At 40.6% G+C, this 15372-nt stretch overlaps 1 protein-coding gene across 1 annotated transcript in view; it reads left to right on the top strand.

Annotated features, from left to right (window-relative positions):
* LOC145452075 (phosphonoacetaldehyde hydrolase-like) overlaps positions 1 to 14475 on the top strand; it is a 69243-nt gene extending 54768 nt beyond the window's left edge. Inside the window, exons 7-8 of the mRNA XM_080330291.1 lie at positions 13183 to 13337; positions 14152 to 14475. Of these exons, the coding sequence (XP_080186417.1) occupies positions 13183 to 13337; positions 14152 to 14281 (285 nt within the window). The 3' untranslated portion in view covers positions 14282 to 14475. The remainder of the gene's footprint in view (positions 1 to 13182; positions 13338 to 14151) is intronic.
* The last annotated feature ends 897 nt before the right edge of the window (positions 14476 to 15372 follow it).

Raw genomic sequence — 15372 nt, 5'->3', positions numbered from 1 at the left:
TTTATCCATTGTAACTATACATTTTCACTTGGAAATCTGTCGTTTACCTGAGTACCAATACCGTTTTCACTTGGAAATCTATCTTTTCGCTGGGTAACAATACCATTTTCGTTTTGAAAACTGACAACCACACCGGTCAATTTGATATTTTTTGTATATTGTTACAAAAGACAGCAACGAAAAATACACCAACAACGACTCCGATACATTTGTCTAATCAAATATTCACTCGCTCTGATGCATCCCATCAAAATCATTGGTTACTCACATACAATAACAATGTGCTGTTGTACATCGACATGTATGTTTTCGGAATTGGTGAATAAAGGGGTTTCCGATATGTCCGTGATGTCCGGGTTCGTGCTTTGGATTTTCCAGAGTCAAAATGTCTGAATAAAACACCTCCTCGACTTTGGTAACTGGTTGATACACGGATAATGGTGTTCAAAAAACGGCTGAATTTATGTTCCCCATCGCGCTAACAACTCCGGGTTACTTGTGAGTTTCCTCAGGTCTGTTTACTATATTGTGGCTTTACTGGTCAATACATGTCGCTCCAGTCAGGTGAAACCGGATCACTAATATGAGAAAGTGTGTGGGGGCCTGATCCGGATATTCACTCATGAACCAACGACCAATATCCAAGTAAACATGTTACAGACAGTGTTTTGTCTCCATGAAAAATATCAATGCATACACCATCACATCAAGTACGTCACGATTGTCCACAAGTATTCGCGTAAACGAGGTGTATACACAATGTGTCGATGCACAAACATCATGGGACACAAATTCACGTTCTCAAGTCTCATCATGCGCCGACTCTGTACATTCAATGTGGGCATAGATGACACACGGCATGATACAACAGACAGTGTATTATGCATACCGATATATTCTCAGTCAAATATGCGAACCATACACAACCATATACCCTGATTTTCGCTGATTATCCACAACACCAACAAATCTGTACATTTCTTTTCCCTCGACCTCGACGATAGAGTTGTCATCCCAATGTACCAATCGAGTGTATGGTTCATCAGGTGTAAAATCCAAATCAAATGTCACCAAGGTATCGTTTTTCATTTTCAATATTTCCACTGCTGCGTCTCGTCTGTGTCGTAAAACCACGGCGTGGGGCCAGAGGAATCTATGGACAGTTACGCGTAGTCCATCCATGTTCGTGGATATGGTTAGGTAGCGACAACGTTTTCTCACTTGTCTGTGTGGGTACAACGTTTCAACAGGTAGCTGGATCAACTAGACCAAAAGTTTCCAACCGCGATTTATGTTGACCTGTCGAGTTACGAGATAGCACCCTCTTGCGGAGTGATTAACACGAAATCGGCCTTCAGCTCGCAGAGACACACCCTGGATTACATTATCAAATCGTAATCGAGATTCACACACACAGAGTCCCCGTTTACGATTTCAATCCGGAGTCACTGCTTACGATGTTTATCTGTAGTCGTTATGTGGGAGTAGCAACATCCGACATATTCATCGCGTGAAAGATTGATAACGATGGTGATCGCCAAATACATTAAACCGAGTGAAACACTGCGATCTCAGCGAAAAAGTTCGCAGATTAGGACGAACAATACGTGGGGGGATTGAGCGAGTTACGCAACCCGATTATGTCGAGGTCTGGATCACGATGCAAGTCTACTTGATAATACGGATAATCTTGCAAAATCAAGGTGTGAACCCGTGAAAGGGCTGTACTCGTGTGAGATTCATTTTTCACAAGTTGGGTGGAGGTGGTTCATACTAAGACCATGTTACGCCCAAATATGGATGGTTGCCTGTCTCCAAGTCATCTATGCCCACATTGAATGTACAGAGTCGGCGCATGATGAGACTTGAGAACGTGAATTTGTGTCCCATGATGTTTGTGCATCGACACATTGTGTATACACCTCGTTTACGCGAATACTTGTGGACAATCGTGACGTACTTGATGTGATGGTGTATGCATTGGTATTTTTCATGGAGACAAAACACTGTCTGTAACATGTTTACTTGGATATTGGTCGTTGGTTCATGAGTGAATATCCGGATCAGGCCCCCACACACTTTCTCATATTAGTGATCCGGTTTCACCTGACTGGAGCGACATGTATTGACCAGTAAAGCCACAATATAGTAAACAGACCTGAGGAAACTCACAAGTAACCCGGAGTTGTTAGCGCGATGGGGAACATAAATTCAGCCGTTTTTTGAACACCATTATCCGTGTATCAACCAGTTACCAAAGTCGAGGAGGTGTTTTATTCAGACATTTTGACTCTGGAAAATCCAAAGCACGAACCCGGACATCACGGACATATCGGAAACCCCTTTATTCACCAATTCCGAAAACATACATGTCGATGTACAACAGCACATTGTTATTGTATGTGAGTAACCAATGATTTTGATGGGATGCATCAGAGCGAGTGAATATTTGATTAGACAAATGTATCGGAGTCGTTGTTGGTGTATTTTTCGTTGCTGTCTTTTGTAACAATATACAAAAAATATCAAATTGACCGGTGTGGTTGTCAGTTTTCAAAACGAAAATGGTATTGTTACCCAGCGAAAAGATAGATTTCCAAGTGAAAACGGTATTGGTACTCAGGTAAACGACAGATTTCCAAGTGAAAATGTATAGTTACAATGGATAAACGCCAGATCTCCAAAGGAAAATGATATTTTTATTCAGGTAAACGACGACCCGCCGAGTGAAATGGTTTGTTGCTCAGGGAAAAAATATATTTCCAAGTCAAAATGGTTTGCTGCTCAGGGGAAAAGGTTTGTTAACCAGAGAAAAAATATATTTCCAAGTGAAAAAGGTTTGTTAACCAGAGAAAAAATATATTTCCAAGTGAAAATGGTTTGTTACCCAGAGAAAAAAATATATTTCCAAGTGAAAAAGGTTTGTTAACCAGAGAAAAAATATATTTCCAAGTGAAAAAGGTTTGTTAGCCAAGGAAAAAATATATTTACAAGTGAAAATGGTTTCTTACTCTGAGTAAACGTCAGATCTCCAAAGGAAAATAATATGTTTAGTCAGGTAAACGATGGACTGACAAGTGAAAGTGGTAATTTTACATAGGTAAACGTCGTGGGTTCAGTGTCGTTGGTCTTGTTAAACGTCATCGCTTGACGTTGGTATACTATTACGAGTGTGAAAAGGTTATGCACATCTTGTGCAGAGTATCGCGATAGTGAACATATTTTTGGTGTGACGAAACAAGATCGTTGTTTACATGTTAATGCATTTCGATTACCGAGTAGCTGCACAACAGAGAGGAGTCTACAGTTAGTTCGTGCTGTATGTCCGACGAAAACCACAACGAAGACCACTTATGAATCGATTCGAAACATTTCAACCCTTCTTACATTTAGTCAATTCGAGTCAATTGTAATACGGATCCTCCAAGTATGACACAGACACCTACACACTAATATCGTAAACACTCAACTTGATGACATTGATATAGTGTTAATAAAAACAATTATAAAATATTTGTAAAACTAAATCGGAATTCATGTCGTAGCAGGTTTCTTGAACTCGTGCTTGATGAAAACGATTGGTGACAAGTATGCGTTTGTGTTTGAGTGAAAAATAATTATTTAGAGTAGTGACATTTTGTGACCAATGAATGCAAATCGATCGTAATACTACAATATACGCTTTCGTCAAACATAACGACTTGGTATAGAAACACTTTCGCGTTTTTTTGAATAACTGAATTCTCGAGACTTGTTACTTGTACCATGTACAGTTGGTGACTATAACGGCCATTTTGTATGATAGTACGTTTAGCTGTTTTGTTGCTAGGGCAATCGCTTGATGACTCAGCACTTTTCGTTAGCAAAGTAGGTCGATTTGTGTGTAAGATGTAAGCATCGTAACTAGAAAACATATGTACTCTGTTGTTGGAGTAGCTGATTTATTGCTATGACATGGACATATCCTGAAGCCTTGGTTTGTTGTCTTACGAAAGATGAGGCGACCTCGGTGTCGTAAATTGTGTTAACTAAACTCGTATGGATACCACACAATTGTGCTGGACTTACACATGGTATTCGTATACTGTACACATACAAACTTTTGTGTAAACAACTCTGGTGTTTCTGTTAATACTAGTTCTGTGTTGAACTACTTGATTATTACGATACATGAACAACCATTCAGACAATAAAGTTCTTGAGGTGTCGAAACAGTTTGAAAGCACCAATCATTGTACAGGTTTGTAGCATGAGCGAATATTTTCGTGTAACATGAATATATTTCATATGTCTTCGGTAAGAAATGGGTTATGTGGGGATAATAATTAGTATCGTAAAACTTGTTGTGTTTGATTGCAGACTTTTTTAACATTGTTTGTTGTTGAAAGACGGGCGAGTTTAGATTTAAATATAGTAAGCAGAGCAACTCAAGTAATAAATTTTACTCGTTTGAAAATCGACAACGGAAAAAATACCGATGAATGGAGTAACAGTAATAATATGTGTGGTATATTATTTTTAGTGATATGCAACCAATCTTCTAAGCAGAACTTGTCAATAATTTATCATGTCATAGAAAAGCCTATTGTTATGAATTCAAAACAAATGTACTTCGCTTATCACGATGATGGAAATTAAGATCAATACAGTATTTCGAGATGGATGTGTATCGTCTGGTATGTTCCCCAATCACTAAATGTCGGTTAGTTAAACGATACATTTACAAGTTTACCGAAATCTTGATTTACAAATAACAGCTTGATGATGTAAAGCTCAACCACGCAAATGTGTTCATTGCAAAGTATTTGACACAAACAAAATATCGAATGGAGACCATCACATTGGTTTCATTTCGAGTGAGTGAAAATTGTTTTCTGTTGGCCAGGTAGGATACATTTGACAAACATCGTACATATTGTATCTTCGTGATGGTAACGACTTTCAGCGACTTGGTTTCATGGCAGGAATTATTATTTGAGGGTTCAAGAACAATTTCAATCAATACTACAAATGAACAACAATGCAAAACACATTTAGCAAATAACAGTGTAGCAAGTACTTTTTTGATATTACTATTGTTGTGCACCAGACATTTCTAACTGAATTGGATGCATCTAACAAACATATCACAATTTACTTTTGTAATGATCAAAGTATGTGAAATGGTGCGAACGGATTAGGTATTATTCAAGCGGCGGTATGTCAATTCACCTAGTGTGATATCTTGACCCCGGGTAATGCGCGAAAGTGTTTCAATTCTCACCGCGGATTATGATGATAAAGTATTGTACCGGTTGTTAATCAGCCAAACGAAATTGTTGTTTCATCTTTAGTCTTGGTTAGTGGAGACAATTACATTTGTAAAATATTTTCCGATATCCGCGATACGCAGGGTGATATGTACCGAGGCGGAATAATTTTCCATTCAAGAACATTTCAGACACGCATAGTTTTACAACTCAATATGTTAATAACAACGGTACTGAAAAGTTTGTTGCTGTCATAATAACCTTTACCACAACGCCGGGTCTAATTAACGCGAATTATTTATTAATCAAGTCATGATAGACCATTACAAAATCTCGTATGTTAAATCGATGTGCCAATCCTTATGTTTACATCACGATAATTTTCGATATAACACCTGCGTTCGATTGTAAGAAACTACGATGGTCATACTTTCAAATGTCGTATACTCAAATATATTATGTTAACCTCAAGTCGCCGACACCGAGAAGTAATTACTTTTGTCTTACAAAATATACCTCATAGTAATTTCTTGGTCTTGTGGCATAGTAACGACTTTTACAGTTAAACAAAAAAGACGAGTTGGTGGTATATGCCTAAAACCGAACTTGATATGTTTGTGGGTTGTAGTGATTACTTGCGTAGTCTTGTCTACTTTTCGTATGGACACTTTTTGCTTTGGTTCGGTGAGTTACAAACGGATTGACTTGACAAGGTTTTTGTATTTTACTCTTTTGTTGATGGCAAGATGTTAAAATGTTGAGATGTCATAGTGATGATATTTCTGAAACTCTCTTTGACAAACGTAAAGACAGGTCGCGAATAGAGTTGTAATGATTCATTACTTGTTTCGAATCAATGTGCGTATAATCTCTAAATATGACTGGGTTGAAAGTTGTTAGTCATGTTTGTCAATCTATTTCAATTCAGACTATGTCAAAGTCCAAATATTTCATTTTGGATTATCTGGATTTACCTTTAGTACATCTCGCGAGTGGATTCCGACGTCGTACTATAACATTCTTAAAAATAAAGACTCGAGGATTTTCAATTAACAATACTGGAATTTTTTTGATAATGTTAGAGATGGCGAATGATTAGTTGCGTGTTTTTGTTAAGAGTTGGATTTCATGTTGATAAAGACAATAACTGTATAATGCACATACTTGCGATTCTTGATTCTTGTAGAGTTATAGTTGGTATTGATTCTATAGCTATGAAAACGACGGCGCGGAGTGTGCGAATAATTCGATGTGGCTGAAAGTCGGTGTCAGTAATATTCAGGTTGCAGTCGAATCAAAAGATCACGAAAAGATTTCTCAAAATAATTAGAATTGTACCGAATTAACACATTCAGATACGAATCAACTTGAACTGTGTAGTGAGTTTCATTTCGAGTTGACAAATTGACGCATTGATTGAATATTCTCGTGATTTGTATCACGCAACTAAAGTCAACCACTCTTCTGAAGTGTCAAAACATATAGCGATCGCGGGCAAGTGACAAATTGTTGGTTTTGAATCACCGTCTGCGACGGTTCTGTGACAAACTAATTGCCGAAATATTACCTTGTGAGCGGGTATGAGAGAGTGCTATGTCTGCAGCATTATCCGGTGAGTGGTCGTTGGATTTTGAAATTATATCACAACCTTTTGAATAAGCGTTCACTTCACAAAGGATTAGGGTTAGAGCGGAAATAAGTGACAATTTGTCGCTATTCAAGTTACCGACACTGGCGGTCTGTTATTCGTTACTTATTAAATCTTACGAGTGAAATCAAGTTCTGCGACAAACTGATTACTAAAATTTCACCGCGTGAGCGAACCAACACGAGTTTCCAATACGACATGCGAGAGATACCTATACTTGAAAGTACGACATGCGAGCGCGCCCATAAGAACACATGGCGAATCACCACCACAGCCTATACCTGTAACGTTATCATGTCACCCGAGTCATTATCTTGTCAGCGATGGCGGGGTTTTGCAAACTATTTCACACATTTTTGAAGTGTTAGTTTGTGAACGCGGTTATTGTTGATATTCGAATCGCCGTCTACGCCGGCTCTGCGGTAAACTAATTACCAAAATATTACCTTGGAAGTGATTCCTAGATTTAGCAAACTATTTCGCACTGACTGGAATAGTGTAATAAGCGATAGTAGCACACAGCTGTATGGGCAACAATTCAGCGCGCAGGTCATTCGAAATATAGGTCGCACTGCTTAATCCTCACAACAAACAGCGTTTCCGTTTGCGCGGTTATTGTTGGCGACTCGTACATATTCAACACCACCCGAGAGATGCCTGAAAGTACGAATCACGACCGCGCCCATAAGAACACATGGTGAATCAGTAGAGACCTTGTAAGAATACACGACGATATACACATTAACAAAGGTTCATTTACATGACTATTTACTTGATACATATTCAACACGAAGTACGACATGCCAACAACGAAGCCGCTTGCGACCGCAGTCCATACTGAAAAGGGTTACCGTTCGACCACAAGACACAATAGCCGCTTGCCGCCCCCCGCCATAAGACAAAACAGCCGCTTGCCACCCCCGCCATAAGAAATAAGAGCCGCATGCCACCCCGGGTTTTCACGGCGAATCACGACCGCGGCCTATAGCAAAAAAGGCGAATCACGACCGCACCCATAAGAACACATGGCGAATCGCGGCCCAGAGGGGGTCTAAAAAGGCGAATCGCCACCCCGGGTTTCCAGGCGAATCGCCACCCCGCCCATAAGAGCCCATGCAAAAAAACGTTAGTTCGCGACCGATCATATATACTACTCACGTTGGATTACAAATGTTGTCTTTAGATGTGCTTTAGATCAGAGGTCTCAAACACGCGGCCCGCGGGCCGCATGAGGCCCGCGATAACGTTTTGTGCGGCCCGCGACGGCATTTTAGAATTTCAAGTATTCGACAATACATTCAAGTGCCACATATCTTTTTTAGATATAAGAGCTTAAAGATCACCCTCAAACTACCATAAAAATCACTTAACACTCAACAAAGGGAGATAGCGTATGGTAACGATCAGCGCCCACCAATCTGACGGACCAAGTATGATTCCCGTCGGAGGTTTATCTGGGCTCCTCTTCCCTCGTCTTGGCCGTTCTTACGGCGACAAAATAGCCCAGAAAATACCCGACGAAAGAAAGCGCTCACAAGCAATGAAAAGAACTAGTACAAAGGGCCGCGGCTTCAGAAAGATCACCATCGAAAAGAACTGTGACATCGGGCACTGTAGGCCGAGGTGGATGCTAGAGTGAAGGATCGCTACTGATGCGTGTCGTTCGACATCCTCCTATCTGTTCATGACATCGCATTGTGTCTTATCGCACTGTACATTGTGTGTGACTTATACAGATGAAAAATATAACCCAACGATATTATTAAACTACACTATCACATCACTTTTAAAAGCTACCATGCGGTAGTATAGATCATCTATTACGTCACATTTTTAACTCATGATGATAAAACTTGACCCGTTCGTGACTGAAAATTGTGATTTGGTTAGGCGCTACCTTTCGTACAATTACTCGATTTCGGATTAACTGGGCGATTAAATAAAAACTCGAGTTAAGTCTGGTCAAACGTTGAAATCAGATAGGGATTTGTGACTTGGGACGGTGACTCGGCAATCCTACGGATGCAACAAAATATGAAACTGTCATGGGGAATATAGTAATATATCAATAGGTCGTAGCTTGCGTTGCGTAGGGTATGTAGCTATATAATCAGGTCAGTGTGGTAACCATCGGCATGATGTGACCCCCGTGACGTTTAGTTAGTTACATGCTGGCTGTTGTTTGCTCTCTTTATTCATGTTATTATCGGTGGCTAGTAAGATAGTAGTACGCGCCACAGCTGTCACACCAATGAATTCATCGACGATCAGACACTTCTATTCCAGGGGTTCGTAACTAGAGACAGTAGGCCCCTTTCGGGTACGAAGCACCCCATCAATCAATCATTGAGTTATAATTTCCATCTGAACAAGTCACGCACAATGTACAACGCAGTTGCGATCCTCTTAATCTCACATCCACCTCGGCCTAGAGTGCCCGATGTCACAGTTCTTTTCGATGTTGATCTTTTTGAAGCCGCGGCCCTTTCTACCAGTTCCTTGTGAGTGCTTTCCTTCGACAGGTCTTTTTCTGGGCTTTTTTGGCGCCGTAAGCACGGCGACAGCGGGAAAGAGGAGCCCAGATAAACCTCCGACGGGAGTGGAAGTGAGTCCGCCAGATCAGTAGGCGCTTATCGTCACCACTACGCTATGTCATCCGGATAAGGTTCGGGATGCATTGTGGAATTAGGCCTATATGCTGTAGAACAGGGGTGGCCAATCTTTTCAGCCAAAGGGCCACATTTGATTGACGAAATATTGGAAGGGGCACTAGCCGCGCGAAGCGCGAAATTTTTTAGAAGTTCAAAGGTCAATAATATTGTCGCTTGACTCTATCTTGCGGGCCTGCTGTATATCGCTGGGCTCAGTTTGCAAGGAATGGACTATTCGGCGTCTTGACCAATCGATATCGAAAGCTTCGACCAACATGCGTCATTGCGTCAATCATTTTGTGCCTAGGTTTCACAGTCTTTCTGCGAGCGCAAACGCAAGGTCGCATATGTTGAACGACACTTTGTCTTGTAATCGCGAATATAGTTAGATCTGACACATTAGGCGTTCTTTCATTTTCACAAAAGGGTAACAATATTAAAAGCAAGAAATCGAGTGACAACATGTTGTGCGAAGTGTGTAGAAAATTTTTACTTTTGATAAATCTATCGCAAATTATTCTGCTTTGTGGTATTTTACGAAGATCTACCAAAATGTGACTGGCTCATGGATCTGCCAATGCGTTGGAACTGGATATTTTAGTCATAACTTCTCAAGTGTTGCGGGCAGACTAATCAAATTTTTGGTTGGCCTTGCAAGTTCACAATCTATGCAATCCATTCTTGATAATATTACGAATTTCGGAAATTACCTCGCGGGCCACTCAAAACCTTCTCGCGGGCCACATGTGGCCCGCGGGCCATGGGTTGGCCGGCCCTGCTGTAGAATATTTTCTTGGCTAATTTATTGAACTGCAAAATGGTCTTCGCGCTACGCGCGATTTTATGTTTATGGGTTTTCTGATTTTAATATAGGTACCATCAGAAATTGTGTTGAAAATGAACAGGGGCTACGCGAAACCTATACTGAAAGCACGAGGGGTACGATCGCAAAGGTTAAGAAACAATGCTATTACTGTGGCTCAATAATGATTATATTTAAGTTGTTATTGATGTGTTCCAATAATAATCGAAGCCAAAATCTGACTCTGATTTAGCTTGACTTTGACAATAACAGTAACAATAGCCTCACGACTATATCAAAACCCGGATTGGGCTACACCGCTCAAATAAATCAGATCAATATTCAGTAGATTTTAAATTATTCTACACAAAATTGTGGCACGCCAAAGGTCCACTTGCTGCAATATTATAACCCGACAGTTTGACGATGTCATGATGCATCCTCTCACATGATGTCTATAACTCATTATTTCAACAAATTGTGCCCGGCACAAAAACAATTTTATTCAAATATTTGAAAATATGATTTTTTCAGTGTCAAGCGTGAATAGTAGAATAGTAAATTACATTTTCACGATGCCGTGGAATGCCTGTCTGCAAGCTCCAGTCTAATAAGGCATACGTGGGAATTATAAATTGAATATCCCTATTATCGAGGCTGCGGCCCGCGGCGTCATCAAAACTAGGAAATTGGCCCGCGAGCACATTTGAGTTTGAGACCTCTGCTTTAGATTGACTCTACTGAAATAGAAATAGCTAGAACTATCTATAGTCGATACAGCGCAAAATAGTGCTTTCTAGCCCACACCTAAACTATTGAACGGGAGCTTAATCACGGAAAGTTTCAAGAGAATTCAAGTATCATAAAACTATCGGCGGGGGCAACTTAAAATTACTTGAATGCATCGCCTTAACTAAGAAAGAATGACTCTTGCTGCCAAGGATATATGTGGTTACGAAACTATAAACCGATTCCAAGATACAGGGGCAGTATCTTCTCCAGTTTGTCGCATTTTCATAAATAGTAACGATGCAAATCAATTCAAAAAGTATTTCATGCTTGACGAAATCAGAAAGTATTCCTACCAAGTAATTTAACCGCATTCATGACGGGTAAGGCATGTGTAGGTTGAGGACAAAGCACGTCAGAAGGTATAGAAATCTGCATACTCATGTCCCGAAAGAGTAACAGAAGGATGTATTATCGGGAAATTCGTCACGAGTAGGGTCGAAATCCAATCTTTACAGGATTTGGAGGATATTACTATCATTAGTACCAGCGAAACGCGGCTTTGCGCACGATGGCGTACACTCATAGCCGAAAAGGGGCCGAAAGGGTGGTAGACGAAAACAGAGCTCATAATATATCGTCGCCATAAATCCTCTGTACCTACGTATATACCGTCCTACGTTCCTACACGTTCATGCGTATTTCGGATTGCAATGTACTCGATTTACAACGCGGTTTAAGTCTGAAGTAAGTTCTGGTTTCGCTTGCCATGGGTGTATATTCACACCCTATATTAGGGTTGGTGCACGGGTGAAAATACACACCCTTTCCGCTAAGGGTGTAGGTCCTATGTTGGAGGAGGATGATAACGAGTGTCATCTCATGGCTACACAATAATGTGCTACCTCTACCCGGCATTTGAAAATGATCATTCCATTACCCCATTCCTCCTATGTGACCAATATTCGAAAGTATTAGCTATTGTTTGTAGTGATTCGTAATACGACGTCTCGCTTGATGCAAACTAAATCGATTTGATTCCATTTTATGACTGTAAGGTGACTGTAGAGAGCAGCAGATTGCTCGGAATAAAATTCATCAATCCATATCCATCCGCAGCTGCAACACCAATGGGCTGTGGGTTCGAGTCCGACCGAGGTCGACTCCAGAATTCCTATCTTCTAAGTGTTGAGGTTTATCTGGGCTCCTCCTCGCCCCCTCATCCGTGTAAGCCGTGTCTTATAAAGCCTAGAAATGGGCCTTTGCTACTATAGTCGGCAGCCACAAAATAAAAAAATCAAGAAAATTAGCCTGGTGTAAATGACCATAGTAGTCTTCAAACACCATGAATGCCACATACAACAACAATCCATGACAATACTTGGCTGTATTCTCCCACAATGAATCCTATAAACGATGTGTACAGTAGGGGTGGTGCAGACCCAGACTGTGAGCCCTCGTAACAGTTGGAACACAACGAAAATACGATGCCGTACCAGCGGCTTCCATAGACAGCGTACCGAAAGACCAAGATTAATAAGACAGTAATGCTCTAACTAAGTGAACCTTGTGACTCACGGTTAGGGCTTGGCACAACGATTTGAGTATTCGAATCCGAGTCTATTATCAATGTTTGCATGTTCGCGGGAACGACATTTCTGAGAGGTAGCGATCGGAACTCCACATTGTCACGAAGCGCTATGAAATCGTCATGGTCGAGACACAGCGAATTATGTTTGCTGTGCTCCACTTGCATTATTTTCTTGGCGGTAGCAAAAGGCAAATATTTTAGCATATGACGTCATTCATGCCGATATGACGTCATACTGCGATTTCTCGAGTCGTCCGCTAGCTTATTAATATTCGAATCGAAATGGAATCACCCCGGTACTCGATTTTGCTCAGCCCTACTCACGGTGTATATAAGCATCGGGCTGCCATATAAATTCAGAAGAGCGTATAGACCCAAGTCAATAAATAAGAAAAGCTTTATGTAACTTGTGCTATGCCTAGGCATCAGACACGTAAAGCACAAGCGGTAAGGAATTTAATACTTTCCCTGTATTTTGGATTTCCATATATTCCATGAGTTATTCTGTAAAGATGGACGACACCGTCACGGGAATCGAGGAAGGCTTGAATGCTGGATGCTGGACAGTCGGCGTGGCTGGCTATTCCAATTACACAAATGTTGAATCCATGGACGAATGGGATGCGATGAATGCCTCGGAAAAAGAGGAAAGGATACAGAGGGCCCGGTACGAGTTCCATCGTAAACTTACCTTCTCCGTCCAAACTTCTAGGACTATAACATCGCCTACGTCGGGACGGTAGACACATGCGAGACGACTAGTGTTCGTGTTTAAAGCTTGATTCACCCTTTCGGGGTTTTAGATAAGCAATTCCCTGAATGATAATGCATATGGGGTAGCCAAAAAAAATCGGCGGTGTCCTACAATCTGATAGTTAATCGACAGATGTGGTCAAAGTATAGACATTTTCGGTACTCAAGCAACACTAGCACTGTGTATTTCTACTCTAATAAAGTACAAGTAACCCCGCGACATGTATAAACCACTTCATCTGAAAGTAGAAAGAGAAGAAAGAGAAGAAGATAAGAATATTGCTCAAGTCAATAGTTTCAAAAGTAAATTTGGCGGAGAGGTCGCATACTTTTATCAGCCATCCGAACGTGTCTACTTTCTAAATTGCAGGATGCATCTTTGCGACTTAATAAAAATGACTTATGATCATACAAACTCCTGCAATTCTTCAAAATATATTGAGCTACCGTGATTCAGGCGCTATTTCGCCCGACAATTTCGCCCACAAACGTGACGGATACGTGCCCTAAAACTACTTTCTATACGTGACAAAATGAATAAACTACGAAGTAGCCTAGATAGTTTTAAAAGGTGAGAAGCAGCAGAAAATACCATAAAATCACATGAGTAAGTAGCGCAGAACTTACTTGACTACTCCAAGAGTTTAGTAGTATACTCCCTTACTGACCATGACCACGTCTGCTAAGCGAAACATGCCATCCAATACTAACTTTACGTACTGTTGCAGGGACATATTGACAGGTGCTGGCGGTCACTACGTCATTGACAGTATAGCTCAGCTTCCCTTGGTCGTGGAAGAGATTTCGCAAAGACTTAAATCAGGAGAGACGCCTTCAAGTGTTCGTAACGACAATTGAAATGTTACCTTCATTTCATTTCGCTTTGTGTACATCGGTAATTTCTCTCACTGTTAGATGAATACTCTCGCGAAGGATAATCACTGGTAACTGTTATGGCATCTAAAAGACTATTCCAATTAGCAAGATATTAGAAATTACGTTGGCATCGCAATGCATTTCCCATTCAAAATAAATAAAATCGGCATCTTGAAGTTTCTCTGCTATAAATATATATTGGCGTATAGGCAGAGTTTTACGTCTCTAAGAGTATTATTTTCGCATTCTATGGCTATTTTAAGCGGCTGTGGTGCCCTGTCATTGTCAATATTTTGATTGTCAGGACCAGCGAGAGACTATAGCAGTCGATTCCTACCACGCCAGTTATAATAAATTCTGAAAGGGCTTGTAGTCACAGGTGCAATCTTTGACTGACCTCTCTTTTCGTCCTTTTGGTAAACAATAAATTTGCTAATTGCGTCATTTTGGGTGTTATTATGTTTCAAATTAGTTTTTAATAAATACCAATATTAAACTAATACCAATACTAATCATTTGAGATGTTCACTATTCTTTTTATACTGCTCCTTACGACAGGCGAGGCACAACATACCCTGGTTTAGTAGCATTCGTTTCGAGTCTGTCGCCCATCATGCAGTTGGAGAGCGATTTGGGTTCAAAAGCTACATGATGAATTACACGCAACTTGGTATAGTAACGGAAATATACCAATGAAAAACATCTCCCAATTGACCTTTCATTTTATCACAAAATAAGTGCCCGCCTGCCACGTTGAAAAAATTCTGATAACATATTAAGTTGAATACCATTATTTGGCGATTTATATCTGGGAATGAACAATATCAGAAAATTTGACATCGAAAATCAACGAAACCATGTTTCTCGTTCGAATACGGGATTGCATTTTAGCGACGGTCCTGACCATCTTCTATGTGGCGGAGGTTTTTCGCAGAGGTCACTGCGACTACGGTGTATTGATAACCTCATGAGAGACCGTGAGTCAAGCTACAATAAACTGGCAGCGAAGGACGCCTCAAAGCAGACGATGCCGAATAGTGATCGCAAGCAACTGCGACAGTCGTCCGCAAGGG

This window comes from Botryllus schlosseri, chromosome 12 (genome assembly GCF_051294905.1).
Source record: "Botryllus schlosseri isolate E-star chromosome 12, Bs_hap1, whole genome shotgun sequence".
NCBI lineage: Eukaryota > Metazoa > Chordata > Ascidiacea > Stolidobranchia > Styelidae > Botryllus > Botryllus schlosseri.
The sequence above is the reverse complement of the archived record's forward strand: the minus strand, read 5'-3'. Positions and strand labels throughout refer to the sequence as shown.